Source organism: Pocillopora damicornis, chromosome 9 (assembly GCF_964200805.1).
Source record: "Pocillopora damicornis chromosome 9, jaPocDami1.2, whole genome shotgun sequence".
Classification (NCBI taxonomy): domain Eukaryota; kingdom Metazoa; phylum Cnidaria; class Anthozoa; order Scleractinia; family Pocilloporidae; genus Pocillopora; species Pocillopora damicornis.
In genome coordinates, this window is record NC_142678.1 from 1,419,670 (window position 1) to 1,434,562 (window position 14,893).

Consider the following 14,893-nt stretch of genomic DNA (forward strand, 5'->3'; position numbering starts at 1 on the left):
AATAACGGTCTTTGAAAATATTCTTGCTGCTATGTTTTGAGCCCAATTCATTCTCAAGTTGCATGCGAATCTTGATGACATCTATGGGGTTTGTTACTGCAAAATAAATGAAGCAAAAGATTTTAACTCTGAACAGCCATGTACTAGCTCCTAAGTCGAAAGATGGAGGTATAGCCCAGGGGGGATGGGGGGGGGGGGCACTTCCTAATAAAAGGTAAGAAGAGATTAGAAAATAAGGTTTCACGATTAAAAAGTTATTACTGTAATACCAAAATGCTTATAAGATGGGGTCCATAGTTGGCCACAGAATAGACTGTAATGGGGTAGAGGTCTCACAAGCCAATAGCACACATCCAGCAAAAATAAAACAAATTACCTCCTCCTTTGGTTGTCTTGTGACACAAGAGGAAAATCATATTGTACTGGTTGTTAATCTGATCGCCACAAAAAGGTTACTATTTTTTCTTTAGAAACGGGTTAATTTTTTTTTGTTTTAAACTTTATGAACTGTGGAAGGAGGATGTTCCATCATCCCAGAGATCTTCCTTATTAACAACCAAGAACGAATCAAAACAAGGACCGATGTGTATAACCGAAGGTGCCTGATCGCGTATTTCCGTGAAAGTTCCGAAGATTAAGTATTTTTTCGAAACTGAGGCAATAAATGCTGCAAAAACTTTCACCAATTTTTTTTCACACGGCTCGACGTTTGGTTGGCAAAGGTCAAGGTAGTTCTGGCGTTACTAGATTGCAGTTTCAGGTTTAGGCTAGGTTCACACGATACCGGACGAATTTCGACCGGACACTCTGTTGACGTGTAACTGTGTGAAAGTTTCGTTCTGTTCAGATAAAGTTGATAACCGGCTGAAGTTTGTGACCCTCGTCTGTGCTTTTACCGCCTCCTAATGCACAGAACGCTTCCTAACCTACACACCGTGGCGGTCAAATTATTGACTGCACCGGCTAAAAATTCGGCCTCGATTTTCACGTTCAAATTTTTGAACGCTTGGGCGTTCAAATTTTTGTACGTTTGGCGTGGTTCCATGTGAACGAAACGCCTAAACGCACGAATTTTCCACCGGTCGAAAATTCGTCTGGTACCGCGTGAACGTAGCCTTATAGTTAAAATAGCGTGTCAAATGCTAGCAAGTGGTGTTTGTCGAGCGATAGAGCTTTCAAGCTATCACTTTAATGTCATCATCTAAGCTTGCTTCATTGATCATAAGCATAGAGCTACAGACTTAAATCGAGCATGGCTGAATTAAAATGAATTCAGGACACTACCATAACCTACCTGCTCCACCACACATGTTAGAGATTCCGCTTAGCGCAAATCTAGTTAAATTCTCCGATGATTGTGTAGACATTTTTAAGGTTCAACGTGGTTCCTAGCCGAATTAGTTGAGGTCAACAACAGTCAAATGTTTCAAAAGGACAAAACCACTCAATATTTTTTCCTCAGGCCATGTGAAGCACCCGGCAATGTTTCATTTACAATTTAATGTATCGACAATTTTTTTCTCTCCCGGTGGTGGTGATTGGTTTCTGTCAACAGACTGGGGCTTAAATGACGTTGTCAAATTGAGAGAATTTTGTCATTTCGACAAGATTTTTGATAAATTTTTTAATTTGTCCGCATAATTTAGCTTGACCGTCTGTTGGCAAAGACACTGTTCGAAATTAAGCATTAAAAATGAATGGTAAGTGGAGAAAACTCGGTAAAGTCAACTTATTTACCAACAGGTATTCTCAAATCTGAAATCAAACGGTTATAAACAAGGGGACACAAGGGATAATTATGTTATTTTTATCCTACACCCGGCCAGTTGTCAATCACCCCCGTACTGTCCAATGAGATTTTTTTCACGCGGGTAGGGTGGACATATTTCCCAAATAATTAGCCAATCAGAAACAAGTAAGTGAATTTTTCTGGGGTGGCCTCCGCCCTGCTTGTTTGAAGCTTCGCCGCCATCGCTGCCGTCTACACGCTTGTAGGGTGGGGAAAGTAGCGACAAAATGGCAACTCCAGGACAGAAGGAGAGAGAGGCAGAGCTTCACTCAGTCCTCAGAGCGGCAAACCTGTTAGACTACTACCCTAGCTTCCTCGAACAAGGAGGAGACGATGTACAACAGTTCTGCGATGCGAGCGAAGATGAGTTTAAAGAAATCGTCGCGTTGGTTGGCATGTCGACGAAGCCACTTCACACTCGAAGGCTGCAGAAAGCTTTGGTGGAATGGAAAAGCAAACGAGGCAATTCTCCGGAGCGAATCAGTCCCGGATCTTGGATGGACAAGTGGACTTCTTCACCTCAAGTCAATCGAACTCCTCAGTCAAGCAATTCATCGCCTGTTACTACTGCAACAACGTCGACAAGTGCTGGAAGAAAGCGGCGAAGCAGCTCGGGTGCCGGTAAAGGCGGTCCAGAGAAACGAGTTGTGGAGCTGAAGCTCCCGCCGATGGAGGTCATTATCGACTGGGAAAAACTCGATCCTGAACGACAGCAGTTGATCCGAGATCATTCGCGAATTTACGGTCGAGATATCAAGAAGCGCAAGACTAATACTCTGAACTCACACGAACAAATGATCAATGAAGCCGCAGCACAGCTTTGTCTTCGAGATCCGACACTTCTAGTTCGACGTGATGAATTGTTTACAATGGCCAGGCGAGTTGTTCGTGACAGTGGTTTCACCTTTGTGCATGGTCACTCAAGATCCAAGTTTGTCTCCGAATCAGACGACGAAATGGATGGTTAGTGATTCACGATAATTTAGTCTGCAAAATGTGCAAAATCGTTTTTGTCAACATCTTGAGGTTAGCTACCTTTGATGTTGGATGAAATCTGATATGACAAGTGGCTGTTGACATCCTATAAGGTTTCCCTTCTTTTTAATCATTCAGAAGCATATAGTCATATGCCTCTGCTTCATTTTATCATCATAATTATTATTTTACTATTACTATCACTATTGTTATGATCAGAATATACCACACAGGTGTGCTTTTTACTTGCACTGATTGGCCAGATTATTAGTTGATAAGGAAATACTATTTACCGCTGCACAGCCAAAGAGACAAAATCACACATGAGCGATTTATTTTCGACCATTTATGTTATATCAACAGGAATAAACTAATTTTTTTGGTTTCTGTGTGGTATATATAGGTCAATTATTCACCTCATAGCTTGGGAAATAGCTAAATAATTTTTTATTGGGTTATTGTTTATGTTTGTGTCAATAAATGTTATTTCACTTTCTTGATATGTTATTAACCCTTTCAATCCTGAGAGTAATTTATCTTTACAATATCACCCTAGAGACACACATTAGGTCTCAAGAGTAAAGGGAAACATCACCCACCAAAGAAGCTCTTGAATTTGTTTTTAACACTCCTTGTCAGCTTGATGTTGTATTGATATTGTATGGAGAAATTTTTTCTTTTTGATTACTTGTGGGGTTGAAGGGTCAAAGTACCATGTTGGTTATTGTGTTTGCTTAGGATAAAGTGTCCTCTCCTCCCCCATCCTCCCCCCTCTTCCCAATAGCTGAAACAGGGTACCTACAGATGTTTGGTTTTTGAGGTGTGTTTCCTGTATCTGTTTGTTTCAATAATACTGGTGAATTCTCATTGATACTCATAACATCTAGGGATGTAATTTGTTTTTTTCAGGCCACCAATTTACATTTGTATTGGTCTTATTGTTTCCAACAGGTGCAAAAAAGACTCAAGTATCTCAGGCAAACAAACTCAAAAGAGAGGAGCGATTGACTGAAATTGATGATCTTATGCAGAACAACAAAGAATTACAAGAGCAAATAATGCAGAAACTGGATGAAGCAAGATCATTGAATGCAACTGCAGAGGTTAGGTATTTCTTTTATTCACTTCTACTTGTAAGGTGTGGTATGTACACAAGCCTCACTACTGGCCCACCCAGCCAGAGCTTAAACTGGTTTCCTCATCATGTAGTGACCAAGAGTTTCATTCCCCTTCTCCTGCCCCCCCCCAGGCATTTCACCAGACTTCACCAACAACTTGCTGGTACCAATTTTTAATTCTGGGTGGAGAGAAGCATTGTGGAAGTAAAGTGTTTTGCCCACCTCTCAACCTGGAGTCCAGCACACTAGCCATCAGGTTACCACGTCTCCTCTTAGTCACTCTTTCATGTATAAGCCTACCATTGCACCAACAACCTCTCATGGAATAAAATACTTGGGTAATAATAATGTGGTCTTGGCAACTTGTGGTTGATGTAGTTTACATTTTTGTCAGGATTCATCATCTGTTGTATATCTTTTATCTCAGATAAGTGAGCTTCAGTCTGACCTCAATAAGCTGCAGAGCCAACAAATTTCACTACAGATGGAACACAAAGAGTTGAAGAAAAAACAGCGACGATCAGAAAGATATTACACAAACAAACAGACCAAGGACTCTGGATCACAGGGCAACAGTGTTCAGGAAGAGGATGTGGACATGGTTGGTGATGTATCATTACAGGGTGACCTTTCAGCAGATGACCCCTCTGAAGAAGGTATTTGAAGTAAACCAAGAATACTGTATTTCCTCAAATAAGCACCCAGGTGCTTTTAAGGAGAGATGCCCCTAATCTAGGGGGTGTGCTTGTTAAGAGATTGTTAAATTGAAGCTCAAAAAGTTATAACGAGTGATTGAAGAAATGTATTTATAATCATCTGCTAGGAGAATTAGGTTTAAGATCTTAAGATTTTAAGTGTAAGTCTTTGATTTGTCAGGTCTTCATCCTGAGAATACAGAGGAGGAGACACAGGTTACAACGGTTGAACAGTCCAGGACAGTGACAGTACCAGAAGCTGTGGTCACCCAGATATTACCACCAGCTACAGGTAGAACTAATGAGCAGTTTTTTGTGAAATTGCATTTGTAATCTTGAAGAAAATGTGCTCTGATTGGCCAAGGATGGTGTCGAATGTACCATTGTCAGCAATGGAGAGGTCATTCTAATGCGTAAAAAAATGGTCCCAGATCAAAGTAGACCAATAATCTGAGTCACCTTCACAATCTTGGAAAGCAACAAACATTGTAGCATAGGACATGTATGTTCTTCTGCCTGCATACAACTATCATGGTACTCATTGATTTTTCTTGTGGAAGGTATCCCAACAACATCAAGCAGTGCTACAATCAATCTTCCTCAGCGTCAAGAAGCACTGAACCCAGAGGAGGAGTCGTCAGTAAGGGCTTTGTACACTGCTTTTATGCCACAGCACCTACAGGTAAAAACCCATGTACAGGCGTGTTGTGATTAAAATAATTTTCTTCTGTTTGATTATTTCAAACAGATCAAATTTTCTTTTCAATGTTTCAAATCAGTTATCACAATTCAACCTTGGATAAATTAGTGAGAAAAATTTTAGGGTTCATTTAAATAAAATCTTGAAGCTCAACACTCTAGCTTATTAAAGGTAGCTTTTGATTATTGTTAAAATTGCTGATGCTTGGACTACTCCACTCCTTGGACTACATGGGAAAATGAAATGAGTTTGATATACCATAATCAAGGTAGCTGGTAGTTAATGGCTGAAAAAATGGGGTCTAATCAAGAGAAATTTGATTTTGTTTACGGAGTTCAAGTTAGTCAAGTTAATGGGGTTTTCTGAAGTCTGAATCAGCAAAGAAAGCAAAGATAACAATGAATTTACCAGTAGAATTTTTATTGTTTTTTTGCCATTTTGTAATTACATTACATCAGCAGAAATAAAAGGAATTACCGGTATGTATATTTTAATATGATGAAACTGAAAATTAAACATGCGGTAAGGGAACTGGTAGAGGAACTAAGATGTCTATGCAGGCTACAGGCACCTCATATTTTGCAAAGCAAGCTGTAAGTTCTGTGGGATAATAAAGGTACAATAATGTACCAAAAAATAAACTTAATATGCAGGTACACTGTATTTAAGGCATTCCTCCTCAAATGTTTGTTCCTCAGACTGAAGTTGTCCAGCAAGTTCAACAGCAAGGGGAAGGAGGCCACATAATACCTGCATATCCATCTGCACTTGTCAGTGCTGCTGTGTCATCAGATCCCACGATCAATGCTTTACTGAGTCTTGGTGCTAAGGATAAGGTTCTGCTGCCAGGGATGTTGCCACCTGGTGTGTCTGTGGCTACAGTTCCAGTGACCACAGGTGTGGCTGTTGCAACAACAAGCATGACACCTAATATCACTGTGGTGATGCCTGGTCAGCCAATGACAGGCAATGTTCCTTGGTCCTAACCTGGCTGTGGCTAACAAGCTCTTCCAGCAAGGAGCTTAAAATGTATTTACAGCACTGGCTGTAAATGTATCTTAAAATAGTGACTTGAAAAGTGACTAAATAACCAGCATGTGATTTTGTAAGTAGTGTGCAACATGTTTCAGTACCCCCTAAGATGGGTGGGAGAAGTCAAACATTTCTTTTTCTGTGCAGTTGTTTTTAATCAAGTGTAGGGAGGATTTGTTGCCTCCAGCCTCCTTGTTAAGACTTAGAAATCTAATATGTCATTACTTCTGATCAGCAGTTTCTCCCTGCCTACTCCTTAAAGGCAGGAGACTAATCCACGGTAAAGTACCCTTAGTTTTTGCCCAGGTACCCATGACAGTTACAATCAGCAGGTTATGGAACAGAATGGTATCTGTTCAATTTATATGCACTGTACTCACAGGAAACTGTGCAGCTCTAGATAATATGTTGATGATAAGATGTTGAATGGTGTAGTGTTTTGTTTGTTTGTTTGTTTTTTTTACCAGCCAGTTACCTTTGTACAGTTTAGTGTTAGTGGTCAGGTTGGAAAAATTCTAAAAAAATTGATGGTTGACAAAAAGGGGGCCAGTTCCAGGTACAAGTAGTTAGTGAGATGGTGATTAGATATAGGTGTTTTGACAAGAAAACATATTTTGAAGTAACTTTGACAATGTCATTTGATTTATGGCAAATAAAAGTTGTGATGGACCTAGTCTTTAATGTTATCTTTAGTAATTGATTATTTAGGTTGATTTTCTTGGAAAGAGCAGAGAGAGATTTCCATGTTCTTCCATACTTTATTATGCAAACAGTTTTTTGAGAAACAAAACAATGGCAAAAACAATTGAATACATTTTGGACTAATGCCTTACAATAAGGTTATACTTACTAATGAGGTTATACGGAAAGTTTTCCGAGAACAGTCCTCTAAAGAGTGGCTGGCATCTACATTGTGATTTCCCCTTACAATATCGCTTACCATATTAAGGTCACAAGAAAGAAGGAAAACATCACCAAATAAAGAAGTTCTTGATTATTAAACAAATTCTCCTTATAGGATCTGAGCAAATGTGTAGAGAACAGTGTGGAGAAAAAGGATACTGATGTTAGGGTGTCAAGGGTGAAAGGATTGTCAGTTGTGATAGACATTACTACAACCTCGTGAATATATATATTCAGGGTCAGCCAGAGCATTGTGTCTGTTGAAGTTCAGTCTACTGTTTGTCTGTAGAAGTCTGGGTCACTTTTGTTATGAATATTTTTAAGAGGCAAGGGCCCATTTCAATCAACAATTACTTACTCGACACTTAATTTACTAATCTTTTAATGTGACGAAGCTGAAAATTTCTTAGAAAGCAGAGATAAAGGCCTTTATGAGCAAGACAGGAAGAATAGTCACAAAGAGACGACGAGACAAAAACTTACCAAAGGTTGCGGGAGATACTCAAACACACAAACACATGCCGGGAGGGGATTTGGATTGAAGCTAAAATAAATTAAAGCACTCAGCGTGATACAGGAAATATATAATAGGGCGGTATAATTTAAAGAAAGCGCGAAAGTAAAAAAATATGTGAAAAAAAAACAAAAAAACCGGAATAACCATTAAAAAACGTTACCTGTGTTATCGACGTGACTTAACTTCCAAAGCTTGGTCGCCCAGATTCCCCCAGGTCGTTCAGTCCGGGTCGATCGCGGTCACTTCTTTCTGGGTGCCTGCTTGTGATTTAAGGGAGTTCGTTCGACTTCGGGTGGTTCCTTTGCTGCACCGCCTGTAATACAAGCTTCACTTCAGTGCCCAAGTTAAAAAATTCATCCCGAAATTCAGCTTAAAAGATAAATTTTGAATACTAGTCGTTCTCCAAATTCTGTGGTTATTCAGTCATGACATGTAAACTCGAATGTAAAAAGCGCGCTGCTTCCACGAAGACTTTTTTTGGCCCTCAATTCTGAAGGAACATCGAACCTTTTCCATTCTTTTGTTTATCTAACATTCAAACGAACTAAACTGTCTCAAAACTAGCTTCTTCAAGAGAAGTTCAGAAGGCCCAGAGGGACATGATTTAATGAGGCTATGTTACCCAAATGCAGTGAACAAGAGTGTTAACGTGACAATTAAATTATGGTTAAAAAAGAAGAAAAATACTAAAATTATACAAGCAGTAACTGACACAACTCAAACATTAGAAAATTCAGACAAAAACGAAGTGAAATATAATAAACGAGCGAACAAACAGAATTCAGCTGCGCAGTATAAAAGTGAACTCCCTTGAAAAATTTTTGTGGGGAAAACTATAACTTGCCACCTCTCTTGATAAATTTAAAAAAGTCTTTCTTTGTAAATGATTTGCCAGGATTGCCTGTGTAATTTTTTTTTATATTTTAACTTATTGATAAGATTTATTGAGGTCATTGAGTTCTTTTTTCCAAAAGAAACGTCATCGGGACATAATTTCTGTAGCTTGAAATATATCAACTAATTCTTTTGGCGTATGGTACAAAATATGACAACAAACAATATATCTTTTTCAAAGTTTAAATGTAAACCGCTTTTCAAATATCAGCGCATACGCACGTTGCTTGCTCTAGACACGCATTGATAGCGTGCGTTGAGCTGATATAAAATTGTAGCGTCACTCACGTCTAGGGTAAAAAGGTCAGCTGGAAGGAACTTCGATGATCCACAATTTCTTGCAAAACAACTTATTACGGTTATTAGAAGCATCAAAAACCAGACAGATGTTTTTAGATTGAATTTCGCAGATGAAATTAAAAATAGTTTTTTGACAAAGTGGGAACGCCGGTACTGCAAAATTAAAATTGAATTATTCTTTAGAATTGACGAACTCAACTGGTCTGTTTGCATAGTTGTGGATTTACAAGGTGTGTCTGGGAATGATATAGAGAACCGAATATCTCAGCATTCCTGTATTTGCTTATCGCGAAATTTTGATGTTTATGATACACCTTTGTAACCTTCATAACACTGCAGATGGATGTATTTAAATGTGATACTTTAATATATCAAGTTTCACTCAAAATGAGGACATTTCAAAGATTCCGTATCCTGAGAAAGGGTTACCGCAATTGTGCATAATTCAGTGAAAAGCTTGAATGTCATGTTTTGCAATAGCTTGCCATTGAGGGTAAGCTATAATAAGGCTCATAACTGTCTCATGAAGTAAAAATTATGGTCTATTTCATACGGTTGGATCATAACAACAAGACTGATTTATAATACCTTTAAGCCACTATAATGCACAGAGGCTATTGAAAGAAGATTATCTCCCTCAGTGATATCTTAAACACGAAGTTGTTACGTCATCAGAGGTATGATAAACCCAAATTTTCGAATTTCACAATTCTGTGACACCAATGAGTGGTTAAAAATAGGTTAAAATTAATTAATTATCTATTTTAAGTTCATTAATACAATAATTTTCATACCAAAGCCTTCATTCTATAGAATTTCCTCCTCACTTTTCATTGATATATTTTCAAAAAAATTAACATCAGTTTGTGAAGGTAATCTTTGCAATCTGTTCACCCTATACCCAGTATGGTGATCAAAAGCCGCAAATATAATGAACAGCTTTGTGGAGGGTGGGTTCAAGACAAGTCACGTCGGTACCTTAAATTAATTCCTTCAGTTGATGAGCCATCCGCCCATTCTCTAATCTTACCCTTTTGGATCATTTCTCACTTATCAAATGAATTATACTTTTCGTACGGTTGCGGTTAAAATAAATCTGTGGGCTAACAGACCCATTTCCCATACGCAAGTGGTTCAAAAACAAGAACAGACCCTTTGCAAAACGTAAATAAAAGTATTCATAACATTTTACAATTCATGGTCATGTTATTCTACATCATAACCAGAAATAAGCACTGTAATAACACCTGCAATATCAAAGCTCAGTTGTTAATTTACTTTCGTTTTCACGAAGTTTCTGATTTTGCTATGTGAAAACGTGTCGTGTTTTGGTGTGATTTTTAACATGCGGCCAAAATAGTAGGCTCATGAAGACACTGATGTGAACATTTTTTGCGTAGGACATGATCGTACTAATTTTATTCATACACGCAGTTTGAGACTTTTGACCTGATACTTTAAAGATAGACGACCCACAACAGTGGGATAGTGTATATTTTTTCCTTTAAATAAGCCCACATCGAGATCGTGCACGTCAGAAAAAGGACAAAGTCTACCATGATTATCTATCTGCGAAAGCTGGGCGTGAATATTTTTTCTTACGGGCACATGTGCAGAATTGGATTATCAAGTAGAAAAAGGGACCATGCTCTCTTGCCTGGAACTTTTCAATCACTGAAAGAAGAAAAAAAATACATCCTTCCCTCAGGACTATAATTTCGTCTGGGAATGTGAAAAATCCATCTTGTAATGACTCGAATTCCTTTTTAAGTCCAAAAACCTTCTTACGTGTTGTTATGACTTAAAATTCCATCAAGTAATTTGATGTTGAAAAATTGCCAAGGCCCTCTTCAATTGTTATTGAGACGGCAGGTGAGGTGTATCACTCACTCCTTGAACAAACATTGGTAATATGTAACGCCATCGCCGATATCCTATTACCGCTCAAAACTCTTCGTGTCCCCTTACAAATTGTTTTTTAACAATACGTCCTTGTAACTAAACATTTGTTATTCAATGATCATGGCATGCTTTTATTGTGGCGGCCCATTCTATGGTCTGAATTATTTTGGAGAAGTGGAAGTGAAACGTGGTCCTTAAACTTCAAATGTGGGCTGCAGCCTTGTAGACTTTCAGACCATGCAAGGAATCTTGCCTTGTATCAATGAACTTTTGACCGCTAAGTGGTTGGCGGATTACGTTATACATTATTACGCCCACCTAAGCCGGACAGTTAGTCAATTAAGTACGAAAACTGATCTCCACGATTTGTCTTTAAAAAGAGATCCCTTGTTCCTTGACCACTCAGTGTTGGAAGAGGAACTCAACACGCGAGAGACTCAAGGTAACTTGCTCCGGAGGGATCCAAGATTGAAGACATGGCCAACTTTCAAGTTTTGCTTCTGACTATTGTGGCTTGCACTGTGATACTCCAGGCCAAAGGCCTTGATCTGTACCGCAGAAGATTTTATGGTGAGTTCAGTTGTTATACCCATAGTTGTTAAAGTGACGCGAAAAAAATGGTCGTCAGCTTCTGCAGCTGGAGTTTAGAGTCATTTTCTTGTATCGGAAAATCTACTGTCATGTAAAGGTGATGTGATCAGCTGGTCAATTGCTGTCATCTGTTAGCTTGGTAATGTATTGATTATCCCTTTCACTGATTCTCCTCGCGTTCTTTGTCGTTCACAGACGTGCCAATGAGAAGGTATGATGCGCGCGATCTTTATGGTAAGTACGCTGGTGGCTTATGTATCTACAAGAAGTTGTTCAGTGAGACTGGTTAACTCCTGTCATCTGTTATCGCATAAAATGTATCTCATAGCATCTTGTTCTCTCATAACCAACATGTTCTCTATCGTTTTCAGATGTGCCTTTGAGAACAGATGATGCGATAGACCTTTATGGTGAGTGGCTGTGTGTATTTAGTCGTTCAGGGAGTTTTAACAGCACTGGGAAACAGAAAATTCAGAGACAACTCCTCTGTTGTCTACTCCGCATTCTCGATATCTTCTACAGTTTTTTGTCCTTTAATTCGCACTGTTGATCAAAAAAAAATTTCTCTGAGATTTCGATGCATTCTTATGCCAAAAAGGAACGAGAACAGCGAAAATAATAAACTAGGGAATATTTTTAGATTTGTTAGCAAAGTCTCGATGCTAAAATTGGCAGACAGGGCTGAAAATTGATGTTAAGACCAAGTAGAAGTGCAAGGATCGTTGAACCAAAAACCATTTAGTATACAAGTTTGCATGCTTCTTAAATGTTTAACTGAATTTGAATTCTTTCATCTGCTAATTATAACAAAGAACACCTCCTTTAGTATAAAAGTTCGCGTATAGATTGAAAACAAACTCTAAGCCTTGTCCGCCACTTGTTTTGATCACGTTTTAGTGTGATACATGATCTGTAACTGCACGATTTCTATAAAATATGTAATGCATTCCCGACATACATTGCATTCGTTTTGATGGTAAAGAACTAGGACACGAAAGTTTAAAGCATTTTTGCATGATGGAATAACTACAAACTGAACTTTGGGTGAAGTCCGTTTTAAGTGTTGTAACTCCAAACCCAGCGTGAGCAAAACAACCGACCAGAACAAAGGAGAATGACACAAAACCCAATCGGAACTCAAAAAAAGAACAAAAAAAACTGCCTTAAGCGCGAGAATTCGTTCTGATTGGTTGCTAGTTTGGCGCGAGTTTCCAGAGCAATTGGCGGGGCTGATTCGGGAAATGACCCGCCAAAGTCCCTCTCGGGAGGAGCGAAGACCGGACCCAAGAAAATGGCGGAAATCGAGAACCTCAGTGCAATTGCAGACAAACTTCCTATTCGTGGCACTTTTTCACAGCTAATCTTCCAAATACCATTACGGGATATGTTATTCCTTCCTCAAAATACTACTAATATTACCTTTTGTTCATTGATAATTTGGTAATATATGGTCAAGTTACATGTTCAACTTTTTCAGAGAGCAAACCTTCTAAGCGAAGAATCCCCTCTTTAGTTAGATAACGCTAACAAGATGCAAAAAACGTGGTCTTTTTCGGAGTCTTGTTCGCGGCATCCCACCAAACGGCTGCAAAGAAGGCCACACCAATGGGGCTTAAGGCGCGACTCTGGTTGTTAGAACCATACCCTTCGCAGATAGAGCACTTGATAACAAATCTTTCATAATTATCTACAGAGAGAGGGACTCAGTCATGTGTGGATGAGAACCCTGGCTATTGCGGAATGTTTCGTAGAATGTGCATAATAACCAACAATGATAAATTTGTGAACGTGAAAAATCGCCAAAGATTCGTGTACGATGTATGCCGGCGAACCTGTGGAGTGTGTGGGAAGAAATAAAAGGGTGAGCAGAAGATCTCATTTAACAATTCATCCCTTTACAACCTGACATCAGTATGCATATTCTCCATACTTTTCTTTCTACATTTCTCAAGGTGCTGCTAAGGGGAATCTCCTTAACAATCCAGAGCTTCTTTAGTCCAAATTTAGATCTTTATCCTCATGACCTTAATGTTTGATTCCGGAGTGATACTGTTGCGAGAAATTCGATGCTTATCACTCTTGGGGATTTTGCGTGTTACATGGTATTCTCTGGGGTTTTGCCGTCGGTTTTTAACTATGTCTGAGAATAAAACCCGTAAGCATGATTGCAAACCAAAAGTGCAATAAGCGATAGTTGCGTACTCGTGACCTAATATGGTGACAGAGTGTTAACTTAAGGATCGTGCATGTGTGCCAAACAGAATTGGTGGCATCAAATTGGGGGATCAAGTTTCTGAAGACAATTTGGTTTCATCAACTGAGTTGATAATGTAAATTGGCCAAAATGAAGAGTTTCAAAGGTGACATTTTGAACATTAACCCATCGTCAGAGATGGATAACGCTCGAAACGTCAGCTTTGGACACTTTGGCCAACTTATATTATCCACTCAGTTGATAAAACTAATATATTTGACATACATATTTGCTAGTAAACTAATTGGTAATTACCATCACTTTCTTCCTCCTCTGACTGTCATCATTTGCTTCATTGTATGCATATTAGCTAATTTTGTGATTGCTACACTAAGTTGTTTTGTTGCCCCTTTCCTTCTTCTCGACTCCCAGCTCTAATTTTTTTCTTTTGTTTTTCGAACAGAATACATGAAGAGTGGACAGATCGAGATAACGCTAGCTTTTCTTCGCTATTTGAAACATGGAATTAAACTTTGTATCACTTATTAAATCTGTGACAATTTTTTTGACATCACACTACTAATAAACCAAACTATAAGAAAATTGAATATACTCGTTCTATGAAAGTTCTACTAATGGCTGGAAATTGTATAGCGTTTTTATATACACATAGACTGCGGGTTTGTGGATATTTTAAGGCAACATCAACGTATTTTTTCATGAGAAAAACTCAACCGGTATGCCAGTGACCTGTATGTAATATTCTGGTGTGCTAAGTTCTGGAGCAACAAGGTAGCTCTAGACAGCGAATCGTTAATTCTTTTGATGCATCATCACCCTTTCAGTTTCTGATTACTAAAAATGATTCATGGGTACCATGACAACATCGATGTTGTCATGGTACCCAGATAATTCAACATGGCGCCTTTACTTTTCATGAGACCAAACTCAACTTTCCTCTCAGATAAAAGTATTTTTTATAGAGAACTCGTTTTTATTTTATGCTGGAAGTTTAAAAATTAGTTTTACGAAGCTTACTTTACATGCGAGTGATAGCTGCATTCGGCACGGTTTTATTGAAAGGTGTGTCGTCAAATCTTTCTTTCGTTTCAGCATCCTACTACTATACATAACAAACAGAACGTTAATTATCTCCTTGTGCAAACGATTTATCTTCTCGTGAGAGATAACATCGACTTCTCAGAAAAAGCTTTCTATACATGCACAGCCACTTCATATCTTCTGTTTTTCAAATCATCGGCACTGATGAGTCAGTGTAACTT

The 14,893-nt window shown here is 38.6% G+C and overlaps 3 protein-coding genes across 4 annotated transcripts in view; 2 read left to right on the plus strand and 1 right to left on the minus strand.

Moving 5' to 3' along the window:
- LOC113685725 (mitochondrial substrate carrier family protein ucpB) overlaps nt 1-1,515 on the minus strand; it is a 3,279-nt gene extending 1,764 nt beyond the window's left edge. Inside the window, exons 1-2 of the mRNA XM_027203261.2 lie at nt 1,295-1,515; nt 1-96 (exon numbers count right to left, since the gene is read on the minus strand). The exon at nt 1-96 is cut by the window's left edge and continues 67 nt beyond it. Of these exons, the coding sequence (XP_027059062.1) occupies nt 1-96; nt 1,295-1,367 (169 nt within the window). The 5' untranslated portion in view covers nt 1,368-1,515. The remainder of the gene's footprint in view (nt 97-1,294) is intronic.
- A 406-nt stretch (nt 1,516-1,921) lies between these two features.
- LOC113685720 (uncharacterized) lies at nt 1,922-6,978 on the plus strand. The gene is made up of 6 exons (XM_027203256.2): nt 1,922-2,752; nt 3,716-3,867; nt 4,310-4,538; nt 4,759-4,869; nt 5,138-5,259; nt 5,976-6,978. The coding sequence occupies exons 1-6, from the start codon at nt 2,017-2,019 to the stop codon at nt 6,261-6,263; spliced, it is 1,638 nt and encodes a 545-aa protein (XP_027059057.2). The 5' UTR covers nt 1,922-2,016; the 3' UTR covers nt 6,264-6,978.
- Nucleotides 6,979-11,229: 4,251 nt separating this feature from the next.
- LOC113685718 (uncharacterized) lies at nt 11,230-14,213 on the plus strand. Of its 2 annotated transcripts, XM_027203255.2 has the most exons (5): nt 11,230-11,395; nt 11,612-11,650; nt 11,788-11,826; nt 13,110-13,277; nt 14,074-14,213. In XM_027203255.2, the coding sequence occupies exons 1-4, from the start codon at nt 11,302-11,304 to the stop codon at nt 13,271-13,273; spliced, it is 336 nt and encodes a 111-aa protein (XP_027059056.2). In that variant the 5' UTR covers nt 11,230-11,301; the 3' UTR covers nt 13,274-13,277; nt 14,074-14,213. The 2 variants fall into 2 exon arrangements, with proteins under 2 accessions (XP_027059056.2, XP_089037835.1); XM_089181709.1 differs by lacking the exon at nt 11,612-11,650.
- Nucleotides 14,214-14,893: the final 680 nt, after the last annotated feature.

Bases quoted from the DNA above. Each gene is read 5' to 3' on its own strand.
- LOC113685720 (XM_027203256.2), top strand. From the start codon at position 2,017: ATGGCAACTCCAGGACAGAAGGAGAGAGAGGCAGAGCTTCACTCAGTC. The intron at 2,753-3,715 runs GTTAGTGATTCA...TGTTTCCAACAG, and splicing joins ATCAGACGACGAAATGGATG to GTGCAAAAAAGACTCAAGTA. The intron at 4,539-4,758 runs GTATTTGAAGTA...TTGATTTGTCAG, and splicing joins AGATGACCCCTCTGAAGAAG to GTCTTCATCCTGAGAATACA.
- LOC113685718 (XM_027203255.2), top strand. From the start codon at position 11,302: ATGGCCAACTTTCAAGTTTTGCTTCTGACTATTGTGGCTTGCACTGTG. The intron at 11,651-11,787 runs GTAAGTACGCTG...TATCGTTTTCAG, and splicing joins TGATGCGCGCGATCTTTATG to ATGTGCCTTTGAGAACAGAT. The intron at 11,827-13,109 runs GTGAGTGGCTGT...AATTATCTACAG, and splicing joins TGATGCGATAGACCTTTATG to AGAGAGGGACTCAGTCATGT.